The sequence below is a fragment of the Bufo bufo genome, chromosome 5 (genome assembly GCF_905171765.1).
Source record: "Bufo bufo chromosome 5, aBufBuf1.1, whole genome shotgun sequence".
NCBI classification, from domain to species: Eukaryota; Metazoa; Chordata; class Amphibia; order Anura; family Bufonidae; genus Bufo; species Bufo bufo.
The window spans coordinates 66,551,612-66,570,544 of record NC_053393.1 but is presented as its reverse complement, the minus strand read 5'-3'; the positions used below and the strand labels follow the sequence as shown (position 1 = coordinate 66,570,544).

General features: G+C 44.7%; 1 protein-coding gene across 1 annotated transcript in view; it reads left to right on the top strand.

Annotated features, from left to right (window-relative positions):
- SAMD12 (sterile alpha motif domain containing 12) overlaps nt 1–18,933 on the top strand; it is a 608,525-nt gene that overhangs the window by 268,910 nt on the left and 320,682 nt on the right. The window contains exon 3 of the mRNA XM_040432862.1: nt 13,569–13,695. Coding sequence (XP_040288796.1) covers nt 13,569–13,695 — 127 coding nt within the window. The remainder of the gene's footprint in view (nt 1–13,568; nt 13,696–18,933) is intronic.

The window sequence follows — 18,933 nt, the reverse complement described above, 5'->3', positions numbered from 1 at the left end:
AGCAAATGAAACATAGAAACATGAAAGATTGACGGCAGAAAAAGACCATCTGGACCATCTATTTTTTTATTTTAGGGTAGACGTTTTTATCCCAGGCAGGTTTAAATTCACTTAATGTACATTTCCCAATCACATTTGCTGGAACTTTGTTCCAAGCTTCAACCACTCGTCAGTAAAATATTATTTCCTGACATTGCTCCTGATCTTACTCCCAGCTAATTTCAGGTTGTGCCCCCTTGTTGTTGTGTTTAGAAATTTATTGAGAACACTTCCCTCCTGAACTTTGTTTAAACCTCTAACATATTTAAAGGTTTCATCATGTCCCCTTTCCTTTCTTTCCTTAAGGCTATACAGATTAGGTTCTTTAAGTCTATCCTGGTATGTTTTATGCTAAAGACTTTCCACCATTTTTGTAGCCCGTCTCTGGACCCGTTCCATTTTATCTATGTCTTTTTATAGGTGGGGTCAGATGTGGTCTCACTAGCGCTCCATACAGTGGGATCTCAATCTCTATCTTCCTACTATCTAGCTATAATGCCAAGCATCCTACTTGCTTTCTCTGCGGCCTGTCCACACTGTGAAGGTGTCTGATGTCAGGACACCTGAATCCTTCTCTTCTGAAGTCCTCGCTAACACAGAGCTGCCAATGTGATATTCAGACTGAGGGTTCCTTCTACACAAGTGCATTATTTTTCATTTGGAAACATTGACCTGCAGTTTGCATTGTTTCAACCATATATCTAGGGAAGCTGAATCTTTTTCCATGTTACAAACCCCCCCACCCCCCAGATACAGTATATGAACCCTATTACACACTTTTGTGTCATCGTCAAACAGACAAACCTTACCTACCAAACCTTCTCCTATGTTGCCCACAAAGATAATAAAAAGGACCCAGGACTGATCCTTGAGGTACACCACTTGTGACTCGTCTCTCAGAATGTACCCCATTAACAACAACACTCTGATATCAGCCAACTGTAGATCCACTGGACTATCCAGGAATTAAGAGATTACATTTATATATTTTATATTTTTTTTAGTAATTGTAAAAAATGTATGGCACAAAATAAATGTGTAATTACAAAAAAATAAAAAAATTATATATATATATATATATATATATATATATATATATATATATATATATATACATACAGTCAGGTCCATAAATATTAGGACATTGACACAATTCTAACATGTTTGGCTCTATACACCACCACAATGGATTTGAAATGAAACAAACAAGATGTGGTTTAACTGCAGACTGTCAGCTTAAATTTGAGGGTATTTACATCTAAATCAGTTGAACGGTGTAGGAATTACAACAGTTTGCATCTGTGCCTCCCACTTGTTAAGGGACCAAAAGTAATGGGACATAATAATAATAATAATAATAAATCAATCTTTCACTTTTTTAATACTTGGTTGCAAATCCTTTGCAGTCAATTACAGCCTGAAGTCTGGAACGCATAGACATAACCAGACGCTGGGTTTCATCCCTGGTGATGCTCTGCCAGGCCTCTACTGCAACTGTCTTCAGTTCCTGCTTGTTCTTGGGGCATTTTCCCTTCAGTTTTGTCTTCAGCAAGTGAAAAAGCACCGTCCAATGAGTTCTGAAGCATTTGGCTGAATATGAGCGGATAATATTGCCCGAAACACTTCAGAATTCATCCTGCTGCTTTTGTCAGCAGTCACATCATCAATAAATACAAGAGAACCAGTGTTACGCTGAGCGCTCCGGGTCCCCTGCTGGCCTCGGAGCGCTCACAGCGTATGCCCCCAGGCAGCACTCCAGCGTTTCGGCGTGTGCGTCCTCGCTCTCTAGGGCGCGCGCGCGCCGGGACTCTTAGATTCAAAGGACCAGTGCACCAGTGATTGGTGCCTGGTCCAAAGGGGTTATTAAGGGTTAAGGTTGTGAGAGGCAGTGCTGACTTAATTAGGCTGCACCTGTGCACTGCCCATTTATACCTTCTCCTCCCACAGCTTTCTGCCGGATCTTTGTGCCTTGTGCCTCAGAGAAAGCGTTCCCTACGATGTTAGTTTGCCTGAGGCTACTTTCACACCTGCGTTTAGGTCGGATCCGTCTGGTATGTGCCCAGACGGATCCGCACCTATAATGCAAACGCTTAGATCCGTTCAGAACGGATCCGTTTGCATTACCATGAACAAAAAAATAAAAAAATAAAAAAATTTTTTTTTTTTGTTCATGATAATGCAAACGGATGCGTTTTGACTTTACATTGAAAGTCAATGGGAGACGGATCCGTTTGAAAATTGAGCCATACTGTGTCAACTTCAAACGGATCCGTCCCCATTGACTTACATTGTAAGTCTGGACGGATCCGTTTGCCTCCGCACGGCCAGGCGGACACCTGAACGCTGCAAGCTGCGTTCAGGTGTCCGCCTGCTGAGCGGAGCGGAGGACAAACGGAGCCAGACTGATGCATTCTGAGCGGATCCGCATCCATTCAGAATGCATTAGGGCTGGACGGATCCGTTCGGGGCCGCTTGTGAGCCCCTTCAAACGGAACTCACAAACGGAGCCCCGAACTCTAGTGTGAAAGTCGCCTTACCTGTTGCCGTACTCGTTGCTACCGTCCACTCGCCTTTGAACCTTTGCCGCCTGCCCTGACCGCTGCTACGTCCAACTACGCTCTTACCTTCTCCCTGTGTACCACGCCTTATCAGCTGCCAGAGAGGTCGAGTTGTTACTAGGGGACACGACCTGGTAGTTACCGCCACGGCAAATCCACCCCGCCTTGCGGCGGGCTCTGGTGAAGACCAGTAGCTGCTTAGAACCGGTCCTCTAGTACTACCCGCGCCATCGCCTCTCTGGTCCAGAGGATTCACTACCTGTCCTGCCGGTTCGTGACAACCAGTTCCATTGGCAGTCATACATGCCCACGCCATGACACTACCACCACCATGCTTCACTGATGAGGTGGTATTCTTAGGATCATGAGTAGTTCCTTTCCTTCTCCATACTCTTCTCTTCATATCACTCTGGTACAAGTTGATCTTGGTCTCATCTGTCCATAGGATGTTGTTCCAGAACTGTGAAGGCTTTTTTAGATGTCCTTTGGCAAACTCAAATCTGGCCTTCCTGTTTTTGAGGCTCACCAATGGTTTACATCTTGTGGTGAACCGTCTGTATTTACTCTGGTGAAGTCTTCTCTTGATTGTTGACTTTGACACACATACACCTACCTCCTGGAGAGTGTTCTTGATCTGGCCAACTGTTGTGAAGGGTGTTTTCTTCATCAGGGAAAGAATTCTTTGGTCATCTACCACAGTTGTTTTCCGTGGTTTTCCGGGTCTTTTGGTGTTGCTCAGCTCACCGGTGCGTTCCTTATTTTTAAGAATGTTCCAAACAGTTGTTTTGGCCAGGCCTAATGTTTTTGCTATCTCTCTGATGGGTTTGTTGTGTTTTTTCAGCCTAATGATGGCTTGCTTCACTGATAGTGACAGCTGTTTGGATATCATCTTGAGAGTTGACAGCAACAGATTCCAAATGCAAATAGCACACTTGAAATGAACTCTGGACCTTTTATCTGCTAATTGGAATTGTAATAATGAGGGAATAACACACACCTGGCCATGGAACAGCTGAGAAGTCAATTGTCCCATTACTTTTGGTCACTTAACAAGTGGGAGGCACATATGCAAACTGTTGTAATTCCTACAACGTTCACCTGATTTGGATGTAAATACCCTCAAATTAAAGCTGACAGTCTGCAGTTAAAGGGCTTCTATCACCAGATTTGGTCCTATTTAGCTGACTGACACTAGCGATGTGCTAGTGTCAGCAGTCCATAACAGTGTTCTTACTTATCATCTGTCTGCTTCCGTTCACCTTAAAAACGTACTTTTATAGATATGCTAATGAGCCTCTAGGTGCTATGTGGGCGTCATTAGCACCTAGAGGGCTCCGTCCACTAACCATTTCAGCCGCCCATCGCGTCCCTCCAGCCCGCCCCGCTCATGTTGATTGACGTGAAACTTCTCAGTATCTCGTACCAATTCCCGCGCCTGCGCCGTGCGCTTCTGTATTCTCCCGGTGCCGTCTTCCTCACTGCGCCTGCGCCAACTACGTTACAGTGAGTAAGCCGGCACCAGGAGCGCGGCATTCACTCACTGCGCCTGCGCCGAATACAGAAGCGCACGGCGCAGGCGCGGGAATTGGTACGAGATACTGAGAAGTTTCACGTCAATCAACATGAGCGGGGCGGGCTGGAGGGACGCGATGGGCGGCTGAAATGGTTAGTGGACGGAGCCCTCTAGGTGCTAATGACGCCCACATAGCACCTAGAGGCTCATTAGCATATCTATAAAAGTACGTTTTTAAGGTGAACGGCAGCAGACAGATGATAAGTAAGAACACTGTTATGGACTGCTGACACTAGCACATCGCTAGTGTCAGTCAGCTAAATAGGACCAAATCTGGTGGTAGAAGCCCTTTAAAGCACATCTTGTCCGTTTCATTTCAAATCCATTGTGGTGGTGTATAGAGCCAAAAATGTTAGAATTGTGTCGATGTCCCAATATTTATGGACCTGACTGTAGATATATATATATATTGTATGTAGGCGCAAGGGTCCGTCATTGACGGAAGGTATGTGTCTCCGAGATTCCTGGCCTCGGTGAGGTAAGAGCCGGTAATTTCATGTGTCAGCGGCAGCTAGTGCTGGCTGACATGGTTTTGCTATTTAGTATGGCTGCCAAAGTGCAGGGTGGGTGGCTGCTCCCCACGTTCCAGGCTGGGTCTTGGTTTGAGCTATAAAACTCAGGCAGCACTGTCAGGTGGTGGCAATTGACTCCGCTCTGACAGTGAAGCTCTGTCAGTCTCTGTGTTGGGACCTGGGAGCTTGGGCCTGCGTAAAGGCCTGCTACCTTGTTGGCGTGAGAGCAGGTGGTTTCTGCTATGTCCAAGGACTTCTGCATGGAGTGAACAAACACCAGACTCAGGCTACATGCACACGACCGCATGTGCTTTTTGGTCCGCAAATTGCGGATCCGCAAAAAAAACGGATGACATCTGTATGCCATCTGTTTTTTTTGCGGATCCATTGTAACAATGCCTAAAATGGACAAGAATAGGACATGTTCTATTTATTTATTTTTGCGGGGCTACGGAACGGACATACTGATGCGGTCAGCACACGGTGTGCTGTCCGTATTTTTTGCGGACCCATTGAAATGAATGGGTCTGCTTCCTATCTGCAAAAAAACGGAACAGACACGGAAACAAACAACGTTTGTGTGCATGTAGCCTCAAGGTGACTGTTTTCCTTAAAACTGACTTTTTGTTTTGCTTATCCTTATGTGTGAATAAACACCGAACTGTTTAAAGGGAACCTGTCACCAGGATTTTTTGTATAGAGCTGAGGACATGGGTTGCTAGATGGCCGCTAGCACATCCGCAATACCCAGTCCTCATAGCTGTGTGCTTTGATTGTGTAAAAAAACCTATTTGATACATATGCAAAGTAACCTGAGATGAGTCCTGTCCCTGAGATGAGTCCAGCGTGAAGGAGCCCAGCACCGCCCCGTATCCTCAGAATCTCCTCCTTGCTCCCTGACGTCAGAAAGCTAGAGTGCCGTAATCTTGAGATGCGCGAGCTAGCGCATGCGTAGTGTCCTCTTAGTGTTCCTTCCCTGTGCTGGCATCAGCCTCAGGGAAGAAACTGTGCATGCGCTAGCTTGCGCATCGCAAGATTTCAGCGCTCTAGCTTTCTGACGTCTGGGAGCAAGGAGGAGATTCTGAGGATGCGGGGCGGTGCTGGGCTCCTTCACGCTGGACTCATCTAAGGTTCATTTGCATATGTATCAAACTGTTTTTTTTACGCAATAAAAGCACACAGAGCTATGGGGACTGGGTATTTCAGATGTGCTAGTGGCCATCTAGCAACCCATGTCCTCAGCTCTATACACAAAATCCCGATGACAGGTTCCCTTTAAGTTAAAGACGTTGTCGTTGCCTCTATACTGTGTCCACAAGCCTGTCTACCAGAGCAAATCCCCACTATATATATATATATATATATATATATATATGTGTATGTATATATACAGTTGCAAGAAAAAGAATGTGAACCCTTTGGAATGATATGGATTTCTTCACAAATTGGTCATAAAATGTGATCTGATCTTCATCTAAGTCACAACAATAGACAATCGCAGTCTGCATAAACTAATAGCACACAAAGAATGAAATGTTACCATGTTTTTATTGAACACACCATGTAAACATTCACAGTGCAGGTGGAAAAAGTATGTGAACCCCTTGACTAATGACATCTACAAGAGCTAATTGTAGTGAGGTGTCAGCCAACTGGAGTCCAATCAATGAGATGAGATTGGAGGTGTTGGTTACAGCTGCCCTGCCCTATAAAAAACACACCAGTTCTGGGTTTGCTTTTCACAAGAAGCATTGCCTGATGTGAATGATGCCTCGCACAAAAGAGCTCTCAGAAGACCTACGATTAAGAATTGTTGGCTTGCATAAAGCTGGAAAGGGTTATAAAAGTATCTCCAAAAGCCTTGCTGTTCATCAGTCCACGGTAAGACAAATTGTCTATAAATTGAGAAAGTTCAGCACTGCTGCTACTCTCCCTAGGAGTGGCCGTCCTGTAAAGATGACTGCAAGAGCACAGTGCAAACTGCTCAATGAGGTGAAGAAGAATCCTAGAGTGTCAGCTAAAGACTTACAAAAGTCTCTGGCATATGCTAACATCCCTGTTAGCGAATCTACAATATGTAAAACACTAAACAATAATGGATTTCATGGGGGGATACCACAGAGGAAGCCACTGCTGTCCAAAAAAAAAACATTGCTGCACTTTTACAGTTTGCACACGAGCACCTGGATGTTCCACAGCGGGACTGGCAAAATATTCTGTGGACAGATAAAACCAAAGTTGAGTTGTTTGGAAGAAACATACAACACTATGTGTGGAGAAAAAGAGGCACAGCACACCAACATAAAAACCTCATTCCCAACTGTGAAGTATGGTGGTGGGGGCATCATGGTTTGGGGCTGCTTTGCTGCGTCAGGACCTGGACAGATTGCTGTCATCAAAGGAAAAATGAATTCACAATAGACATCCCAAGAATATTGCTGAACTAAAAAAAGAGGAATGGTCAAGAATTACTCCTGACCGTTGTGCACGTCTGATCTGCAACTACAGAAAACGTTTGGTTGAAGTTATTGCTGCCAAAGGAGGTTCAACCAGTTACTAAATCCAAGGGTTCACATACTTTTTCCACCTGCACTGTGAATGTTTACAAAGGGTTAACATACTTTTTCTTGCAACTGTAGATAAAATCATACTTCTGATATACACTCACCTAAAGAATTATTAGAAACACCATACTAATACGGTGTTGGACCCCCTTTTGCCTTCAGAACTGCCTTAATTCTACGTGGCATTGATTCAACAAGGTGCTGATAGCATTCTTTAGAAATGTTGGCCCATATTGATAGGATAGCATCTTGCAGTTGATGGAGATTTGAGGGATGCACATCCAGGGCACAAAGCTCCCGTTCCACCACATCCCAAAGATGCTCTATTGGGTTGAGATCTGGTGACTGTGGGGGCCATTTTAGTACAGTGAACTCATTGTCATGTTCAAGAAACCAATTTGAAATGATTCAAGCTTTGTGACATGGTGCATTATCCTACTGGAAGTAGCCATCAGAGGATGGATACATGTTCTCATTCTGTTTACGCCAAATTCGGACTCTACCATTTGAATGTCTCAACAGAAATCGAGACTCATCAGACCAGGCAACATTTTTCCAGTCTTCAACAGTCCAATTTTGGTGAGCTCGTGCAAATTGTAGCCTCTTTTTCCTATTTGTAGTGGAGATGAGTGGTACCCGGTGGGGTCTTCTGCTGTTTTAGCCCATCCGCCTCAAGGTTGTGCGTGTTGTGGCTTCACAAATGCTTTGCTGCATACCTCGGTTGTAACGAGTGGTTATTTCAGTCAACGTTGCTCTTCTATCAGCTTGAATCAGTCGGCCCATTCTCCTGTGACCTCTAGCATCCACAAGGCATTTTTGCCCACAGGACTGCCGCATACTGGATGTTTTTCCCTTTTCACAGCATTCTTTGTAAACCCTAGAAATGGTTGTGCATGAAAATCCCAGTCACTGAGCAGATTGTGAAATACTCAGACCGGCCCGTCTGGCACCAACAACCATGCCACGCTCAAAATTGCTTAAATCACCTTTCTTTCCCATTCTGACATTCAGTTTGAAGTTCAGGAGATTGTCTTGACCAGGACCAACCCCCTAAATGCATTGAAGCAACTGCCATGTGAATGGTTGACTAGATAATTGAATTAATGAGAAATAGAACAGGTGTTCCTAATAATTCTTTAGGTGAGTGTATATGAATGCATAATATGTAGGAAACTACTACTGATGTTTTTAGCCATGATATATTTACAAATATTATATATTCTAAATATATAATAATATATGTAAATATATTATGGCTAAAAACGTATATATATAAATGTTTCTGAAACGTTTCTGCCGGGATTCAAACTCCCAACCTTGTACATTAGAGGCAAAGAGGTTAACCACTACACTATAGAGCTACATGTTAACCTGCACAGAAATATAAAATAAGTCTTCTGCTGAATAGGAATACTCACTACATCAGAAACTACTATGAGGTTTTTCTTACACAGTTTAGCATTCAGCTTTATAGCTGAGTGGATAAGGTCCTTGCCTCTAATGTACAATGTTGGGAGTTCAAATCATGGCAGAAACTTTTCAGAAATTAAATTTAAATACACTGGGGTGTCCCCAAGCACTGACTCCATATATGGATATAGCTATATATGGATTCAGAGCAGGGACTCCTAAGCCGAACTAGAGTCCCGACACCCTCCCCTCTACAGAGCAGTGGGTGCCTGGGGTTCTCCAATTGACTTCCATTGCGCTCGTGTGTTCGGTAGAACACCCGAGCATCGCAAAGTGTTCTACCCGAGCACACGACTACTTTGGTGCTCGATCAACACTACTACAGATGTTAAGCACACTGGTCTGTAGTTTCCAGCTCCCTCTCTTCTACACTTTTTGTGGATGGGTAGCAGGGATGAATGTGGAGATCTCTGGACCCATATGACTTATATGGCTGGTTCTAGATTTGTTAGAAATAGATTGTCATGTACTATTATGATTTTAATTTTTTTACATCACGCATGGTATAAACCCTTTAAAGGGATTTGCCGAATTAGAAAGTGTCTGGTTGGTGGAAGTCAAACAGCAAGGTCCCCAGACGATCACAAGAAACTGGCTGCTTGTCTGATCAGAGGCAATACTGTCTGTATGTCTGGATTCAGAAGAAAATCCTATGTTTCAATAAAATTCTGTTCCCATCACATTCGATCCAAAGGATCTATACCAAACTTATCTCTAGGGCTTCATTTGTCTGACAGAGGTCATAACTGTCTTTGTGGCTTCCATTGGGGTGGTATACATATACATCAGTATAGCTGCAATTCTTCCGACGTATACAAAGTTTCAGTGTTGTGGTCAGTGCTTCACATGCCACCTATTATTTTGCTGCCAGTCCTCCTATACCATGCATTAGCCCAACATACTGTATGTGAATTATCAGACACCCTCCTCATAGCAGCGGGAACAAGAAGAGAAGACTGGTCAAACAGCAGCAGCTGAAGCTCTAGGCATGTGCCACAACAACAGTATAGCTAGAAAAAAAAAGTTTAGGTCTCAATATCAAGAAATGTTCTGTCAGTGGCCCATCCTATTTAAAGGTACAGAATATTAATGTAGTTGCTTGCTATCTAGAACTTCTAGCGTGTCCTGGCGTCTTCAGATCTTTAGGATTGTCACGGTGCGGTTCACTGTGACAGTTTTGGCCGTGTAGGCAGGCTGCATGCCCCCTCTCGCTTACTGGCTGCAGGCTGTCTCCTGTGTATGCTGGTTGCTTGGGACTGCATGCTGGCTGCGGTGTAGTGTGTGAGCTGTGGCCTGTGTTTTTGGATTCCCGTGTCTGCATCTCTGTGGCTCATGTCTCTGGTGCCGTGCAGGCTGACTGCGTGCGCTTTGTGTACTGGCTGTGGGTATCCCCATGCATGCTGGTTCTGCGTTGCATGCTGGCTGCGGCCTTGTGTGTGAACATGGCCTTAGTATGGATGCATTTCTGTTGTGTCAGGGGTTGTTTGTGCTCTGGCGTAGTGGCTGCGGTGGACTCTGTGTATGCTGGTTGCCAGGGGCAACGTCCAGTACTGCAGCCTGTGTGTTCACTTCTCTGTTCATGCAGACTCCCCACCCTGTTTGGTTCTGATGGGGTTTACTTCCTCTGGTCCATTCCTCTGGTCCATTCCTAGTGTGCCTTATCAGGTGCCCTCATTATGCAGCTATATCTACCTGTGAGCTGTGGGGCTTGGGATCAGTCTATCTTCTGCCTTGCTGGGTGTAGCCCCTTGCTGCTAAGCCAGTTTTTTTTTTTTTTGCCATCTGTCCTTGTTTGTGGTGTCACCTGGTAATGCATTGTTGTTGTTACCTGTTCTATGATGTTGTTATTGCCTTGTCTGATCTCCTGTACCTGTTCTGTGATGCTGTTGATGTTCTGTCCTTACCTGTTCTTCTGTACTTGTCTTGTACAATGTTTATGTTATCCTTGTCCATGCCTTGCCTATTCTTCTGTACCGGTTCTCTGTCTGGATCCTTGTCTGTCCCATGTCTAACCTAGCAGTGCTCTAACTGCGTCTGATAGCCTGACAGTGCTAAACTGCTTCTGATCCTGGCCTATGCCCTACCTGGCAGTGCCTACTGCTTCTGATCCTTGTCTGTTCTTGTATACCTGTAGCTCCTATCTGCTTCTGTTCCTATCTCATGTTTGTCCTGCCTTCGTTAGAGGGCCCCTGGGTTCTCCGGAGGGAGAATCTCTAGTCTGTTCTGTGCCATGAATCTCTAGTCTGTGTGCAGCTCTCCCTGAGACCGCCATGCTTCCATTCCGCTTGGGGTTCAGGCATCTGCTTCTGTGCTGGTTCCCGTTTGTCTTGTTGTCTGTTCCATGTACTGTGTTTGCTTGGGTTCCAGTTTTGTTGTCTTTCCGCTGGTGGTTTCACCAGCCTGGTTCTCTGACGGTAGGGGCCAAATATACCGGGATCTTCCTGGAGGTGCGACCAGTGAGCCCTCTGCCCAGTTCATCCCCACCACCAGGGGCTCTGTGAAGAATGGGGCTCCCTGGCTTTCCGCACTCTGGGTTTTGCCTCTGGTCTGCCGGTGCACTTGGTTCTGTGGTAGTGCTACCACTTTTGCCTAACCTGCTTACTGTCATGTGCTTTTATTACACTTGTAATAAAGTTCTCTGTGGGTACTTGGTCTGTTTTGCCGGTGTCCTGTTTGCATGACGTCCCGGATGTCTGCCTCGGGCCTCCGGCACGTGACAAGGATATGCTGGGAATATAAGGTTGTCAGCCACAGGGGTATGTCCTAAGCCTTTAGAGTTTTTCTGTAGCAGAAAATATAATATCCAGAGCAAAATTTGTAACATCTATTTGTTGGCACCAGTCTGGACCGAATCATCTTTTGTTACTTCAGCTTTACCTATGCATTCAATGCATTCAAGGAACTAAAGTCCACACCAGACAAAATGGCACCTTTGTTCACTGAACTGTTCCAGCTATACCTACACTGTCCCTGTACTCTGTCTGTCTGTTTTACATACAGAGAGGGAATGCAAATGAGCTCTGCCTCTAATGCTACCAGATGTAAGGAAGCTAATCCTGCTCTCTCTTCTGCACTGATGAGGGACAATCACCCCCGAAGAAGCTGTCTGCAGATTAGATGCTGGCTTATTATTAAGTCATGCCTCAAGGCCTGTTTAAAAGGTCTAAAATTGGCTTTTAGGATAGCTATCTTACATCTGGTGGCATTAGCGGCAGAGCTTGCTAAGAGCTCATTTGCATTCCCTCTTCCCAGAATTCCAGAGGAGCATTGCCTGGCCAATCAGACTAATTAGGCGCTCCCCATAAGGAGATATCGTATTCCCTACATAGGGAGAGCAACTCTCAGAGTTAATGCTGATGCATCATGGGAATGGTAGTATAACACAATAGAAGGGAATGCAGGATGAATACTAAAATGTATCAAAATGAGGTCTGATTTGAAGCAAACAGGATGCTGGATAGCTAGGAAGAACATATATACAGTATATTCCAAAGATTGATGGGCAAGAAGGTAGGGGGAATAAATGGAAAAATATAATATTGCAGACTATGTGCGATATTTTAGGGAATTTATCAGAATTGCTCTTGTTAAGTGCCTTCACCTGGTATTTGCTAAAAGTGATTGTGCGGGATGTTTGAATCCCAGCACTTACTACCACCATCCCATTTTCCTGGATGGAGTTAGGAAACAGTTGTTGTGTTAGGTCAGCTGTCTATGTCCGCCATTGCCTTGCTCTCCCCTGTGAACATGATACCCACACTACACACCATGTTGCTACCTCCATGCTTCTGCCTTCTGCTCCAGCCTCTGTGTCCTTATGGCACGCTCGCTCACCTCCAGCCTCTTAAAGGGTGCACTAAATACCCAGGGTTCCCTGGCCATTCACTGGGAAAGGATTTGGAAGCACACGCACTGTCCTTTTAGGAGGCCAGAGGTGAGCATGCACTCTTCCAAATCCTTCCCCAGCCAATGGCTCGGAGTCCCTGCATATTTAAGGCACCCTCTCCAGCCAGGCGGTGCCTGAGTTTTAGGTTCCCTGGTGACCAGGAAAGGTGTTTCATTGTCTAGTGCTATTGAGATTTGCCTACATTTATCCTGTATTTGTTCCGGTCTGTGCCTGGGTGATTCAGCACTTCTAGTTTTAGTTTCAGTTCTGTCTGTGTTTAAAGGGGTTATCTGACCCCTATAATGCCCCCCAAAATACCCAGGCCCCTCACACAGGTTATACTTGCCTTGCTCCCCGGCACCTTCGTGTTTTCGGATGCCCACAAGGAAGCAAGGTAAGTACAACCTGTGGGGGGGCCTGGGCGTTTTATGTGGCATTATAGGGGTTGGATAACCCCTTTAAGTTAACCCTGTTCATCTGTGTTCCTGTCTCGCTGTATCTTCACTATCACCTTGGCCGTCTGTTTTTCCTGTTTCCCAGTTTCCCACCATCTATCCTTCAAGTGAGCTGTTTGGATCTCAGAAACCTACAATCCTAGTGATTGTTCAGACTATACCTGTGGTTTTGCTGCATTTTTGGTGAGTTTTTTGTATCCTGAACTTCTGGTGCTTGCACCAGGGTCCCTGACCTCTGCGGGAGGTCTCAGGAGACAAAGGTCCAGTTGCTTTCCTGCAATGTAGGCCAGATCCATGTACAGGGTTTAAAGGGTGAATTCAAGGGGAGCGCCAGAATAACGCCCTTAGGGTTTAGCCCAAAGCCAAACCGGCTAATCTGTAACAGGTAAGTGCAGTGACATATTTATTGGGCATTAACAGCTATTTTCTTCTTGGTTAATCTCGTATGAAATGTCACATTGCTTTTACAAGATTTTCATGTGGGTTCTTTTGTGTTCTTTTTACATTTTAGCCCAGTATTAAAGGAACAAAACCTGTAGCATTCTGGACACAGCATGACGTATGTAAGTGGCTTAAAAAGCATTGTCCGAACCAATACCAACTCTACAATGAGTCTTTCAAAGAGCATGACATAACCGGTAAGTTCACAGGCGATTAAGTTCACACCTTTTCAAAATGCATGCATCCAGCATAATAAGACTCTTTAAATCCTTGAACATAGATGTCATCAAGTCTTACTAGAGTGAAAAATCACAATATGTCACTTGTGGTTTGCAGAGCAGAAAATGTAAACTGTTGCGCTCCCTGTCTCCACCACAAGGTAGAGCTTTAACAGGTCACAGTAGACCCGTGTCCAGATCAACGTGGGCAAAACCAAGGAGCTGGTGGTGGATTTCCGCAGACACAGGCCCTCTGCTTTGGTTCAGGTGAACATACAGGGAACGGACATTGAGGTGGTTGACTCTTATAAGTACCTGGGTGTTCACCTGAACAACAAACTGGACTGGAGCCATAACACTGATGGGTCAGAGCAGACTCTATCTGTTGAGGAGACGGAGGTCCTTTGGAGTGCAGGGGACGCTCCTACAGACCTTCTTTGACTCAGTGGTGGCATCAGCCATAGTCTATGGTGTGGTTTGTTGGGGGAGCAGCTTATCTGTGGCTGAGAGACAGAGATTAGATAATCTCATTAGGAAGGCAAGCTCTGTCCTAGGTTGTCCACTTGATCCAGGGGGTGGGTGACAGAAGAACTCTAGCAAAATTAACATCACTGTTAGGGCTTGTTCACACGACCATATGTCATTTTCAGTGTTTTGCGGTCTGTTTTTCACGGATCTGTTGTTCCGTTTTTTGTTTCCGTTGCGTTTCCGTTTCTGTTCCGTTTTTCCGTATGGCATATACAGTATACAGTACTTACATGGAAAAAATTGGGCTGGGCATAAAATTTTCAATAGATGGTTCCTCAAAAACGGAACGGATACGGATGAATTTCCGTATGTGTTTTCCATTTTTTTTGCGGACCCATTGACTTGAGTGGAGCACGGAACGTGATTTGTGGACAATAAGGGCTTGTTCACACGACCATATGTCTTTTTCAGTGTTTTGCGGTCTGTTTTTCACGGATCTGTTGTTCCATTTTTTGTTTCCGTTTCTGTTCTGTTTTTCCGTTCTGTTTTTCCGTATGGCATATACAGTATACAGTACTTACATAGAAAAAATTGGGCTGGGCATAACATTTTCAATAGATGGTTCCTCAAAAACGGAACGGATACGGAAGACATACGGATGCATTTCCGTATGTGTTCCGTTTTATTTGCGGACCCATTGACTTGAATAGAGCCACGGAACGTGATTTGTGGACAATAAGGGCTTGTTCACACGGCCGTATGACTTTTTCAGTGTTTTGCGGTCCGTTTTTTACGGATACATTGTTCCGTTTTTTGTTTCCGTTGTGTTTTCGTTTCTGTTCCGTTTTTCCGTATGGTATATACAGTATACAGTACTTACATAGAAAAAATTGGGCTGGGCATAACATTTTCAATAGATGGTTCCGCAAAAACGGAACGGATACGGAAGATATACAGATGCATTTCCGTATGTGTTCCTTTTTTTTGCTGGGCATAACATTTTCAATAGATGGTTCCTCAAAAACGGAACGGATACGGAAGACATACGGATGCATTTCCGTATGTGTTCCGTTTTATTTGCGGACCCATTGACTTGAATGGAGCCACAGAATGTGATTTGCGGACAATAAGGGCTTGTTCACACGACCGTATGGTTTTTTCAGTGTTTTGCGGTCCGTTTTTCACGGATACGTTGTTCCTTTTTTTGTTTCCGCTGTGTTTCCATTTCTGTTCCGTTTTTCCATTCCGTTTTTCCGTATGGCATATACAGTATACAGTAATTACATAGAAAAAATTGGGCTGGGCATAAAAACGGAATGGATACGGAAGACATACGGATGCATTTCCGGATGTCTTCCGTTTTTTTTGCGGACCCATTGACTTGAATGGAGCCACGGAACGTGATTTGCGGACAATAATAGGACAAGACTCAAAATGTAGCGGAACGGAAATGCGGATATACGGAAACGGAATGCTCATGGAGTACATTCCGTTTTTTTTGTGGACCCATAGAAATGAATGGTTCCGTATACGGAACGCAAAAAACATTTGCGTGAACAAGCCTTTAGACAATGTCTCCCACCCCATGCATGAAGCTGTTGTGGAGCTGGAGAGCTCCTTCAGTGACAGCCTGCTGCATCCTAGGTGCACGAAGGAACGTCATCGGAGGTCCTTCCTCCCAGCAGCGGTTAGGACTTATAACCACCACTGTTCCCAGAAACTCAGTAGTCAATTTTTAAAGTAAATTCTGTTGTTTTTCTTGTATTTTTACTCTTTAATTTCTAATTACTCTTATTTTTGCTCCTGTTGTGAATGTGATTGCTGCTGTTACGTCAAAATTTCCCCACTGAGGGACAATAAAGGGATTTTCTTCATCTTCTTCTTCTTTAGCAGCACTCCATGTGGTTACACATGGAATTACAAGCAAAACTAATCTGAGTATCTTTGATATTGATTAATATTGAAGACACGACATCTATCACTACTTGATTTGCTTTGGTTATGTAATGTTAAGTATTCTAAACCAAATGAAAGAAATTGTTATTGTCTTTCTTTACTGCTTAGAAGCTTTGTAAACTGACATCATTGACATATCATTCCGGTTACTATATATGGCTGAAATATTGATTACATCCATGAATTATTACTGAACATGTACAAATCATTTATGTGGTATGCATGTTGAGACATGGAACGGATCACAAGTAAATTATACAGATGTAGCAGTGCTGAGTGTGTTCATTGGCAGTGCTCATCGTGCTATCAGGATATGCTTCTAGAGAGTTTGACAGAGTCTGGTTTGGCTCTGCTAGATTTGGATATTTTAAAGGGGTTGTCTGGGCTTTTACTATTGATGACCTATCCTTAGTATAGGTCATCAATATCAGATGGGCGGGTGTTGGAGGGGCTCGTGGAGGTGTATGGTGCTGGTGGACATCAGTTAAGGACGAGCGTCGCACATGTATGGTGGGTGCAGGAGCTGTGCCCTCCCAATCAGTGGCACGAACCCGTCAGTCACTGACAGCCGGGCCCCTGCTGCATATGCCGGCATTGGGGAAAACACAGATGCCGGCGTATTAACCCCTTGTATGCCATGGTCAAAGCTGACTGCGGCATGCAGAGGGTTTGCAGAGGGTGCGGGTGCCCTCCGCGGCTCCATCGGGTCTCCGCACTGCAGTGGCGGGGACCAGATGGCAGAGAAGGCAAGCCCAATGCCTTCCTTCTACGGAAGCCTGTGAGATCCAGCCCTTAGGCTTTGTCTCACAGGCAGGCTAGGCTGTCAGCATACAAGCTGACATGCAATGCATTACAATACAAAATGCAAAAATGCTTTATTATGTAAAACTGAAACAAACAACCAAAAATATTGGTATTGTCGCATCCCTAACAACCTGCTCTACAAAAATAGCACATGATCTAATCTGTCAGATGAACATTGTAAAAAGCAAAAAATGCAAGAGGCCAAAACAGCTATTTTTTGTTACCTTACATTACTCGAGTCTCCTCTCCGCACGTTTCGTGGCTGCTAAGCAGCCAATAAACGTGCAGGTAAGTATTGCCCTCACTGTAATGCCAGTAGCCATGTTGGCTACTGGCATTACAGTGATTGACTGGCTGGAACGCGTCATGATGATGCGTGTTCGGCTCATTCTAAGTCAGGGAGAGCTGAGCATAGGAAGGGACAGACAGTGTAGAGAGTGTAATCTAATATTATTTCTGTACAAAAACATTTCAGAGACCCAAAAGTCCTTGTAAGGACTATTGTGTGTGACAGCAGCAATATATGTTTGTAGCGCAACCTGCGCTAAATTGCTCAGTGTTAGGGAGAGCTGTGCACAGGAAGGGACAGACATTGTAGGGAGTGTAATAGGAAGATTTTTATACAAAAAACTTTTCAGAGACCCAAAAGTCCTTTTAAGGACTATTGTGTGTGACAGCCGCAATATATATTTTTAGCGCATCCTGCGCTAAATACAGTCTGGTAGGCCGCTGTGGACAGTTAAATTATACGCGCCACATCTCCTGTTTAAAGTGTGCGCATCCTTAAAATATCAGTGACATCCAGTGAAGTTTTTCCGTAGACAGTGTCCGCTGCGGACTGTTAAATTATCCGCTCCATATCTCCTGTTTAAAGTGTGCGCATCCCTAAAATATCAGTGACATCCAGTGCACTTTTTCCGTAAACTGTGTCCGCTTCTGACAGGGACCTTACCAGGGCCACATCTGCTGTGTAACGTGTGTGCTTCAAAAAAAATTCTGTGACATAAAATTACATTTTTCAATAGACAGTGTCCTCCTCTGACAGTCGGGAGTGGGCAATTTGCACACCCCCTGCTTGCCTTCCTTGGATGTGGTAGCCGTTTCTCTGGCTCCCTCTCCGGAATCAAACACTGATTCCCAGTTAACCGTGGTCACCATGTTAGGCGCATAAAAGAACATCGAAATTTCATAGGGCATACACCCAAATGGATCATCGACGTCACGAGGACATGCGATCAGGCAGAAGTTATCTAGAGTCAACAAAGCGGCAGCAGGCCCTCGCCCATAATGTTTGTGATGGTCAGCTCACCTGCAGGCCCTCAACCATAATTTTTTCGATGGTCAGGTAAACAGCAGGTACTCTCCCATAAGAGTCTGTTCAACACAATCCTCACCGCCGGGGGTCACGTAAATAATTAGCACGGAGGAGTCTCGTTGGTTATCGCAATTAGCCAGACAAATCGCTCCACCAACTCAGAACGGCCATGCACCACCACCCACAGAATCGAGAAAGAACTATCCATCTGTCAATCCTTTCAATGTCCGGGACGGGTGAGGTTTGCCGTGTTGAGTCAAATTAAGCCGCAGGCTCCACTCCTGGTGGTGCCCTTCCGTCGATTAGTTTAAGTTTCAGCTTTGCATCCATAATTCCCCCGGAACCCAAAGACTTTGGTTTCCTGGAAGCTGCTCGGCGGGTCATGGGAATAACGCAGACGGATTGCCTGTCGGATCGTCTTAGAACCTCCAACTTTCATTGTTGATTAATAAAAACATTGATGGCAAATGCTTTCACTGTGGTTCGTCTTGCGCCAGTCCACTAATTTCACCTCTAGCGGCGCAATACGGATGCCACCGGCCGTCCCTCTTAATCATAGCCCCAGTTCCGAAAATAAACAACATTTTTGGCTGAACTTGCACTTTATATACAAGTAAATATACAGGAAAGAATGTTTCCTAACAATTTTTACTCTAAAATTGATTTCATCTTCG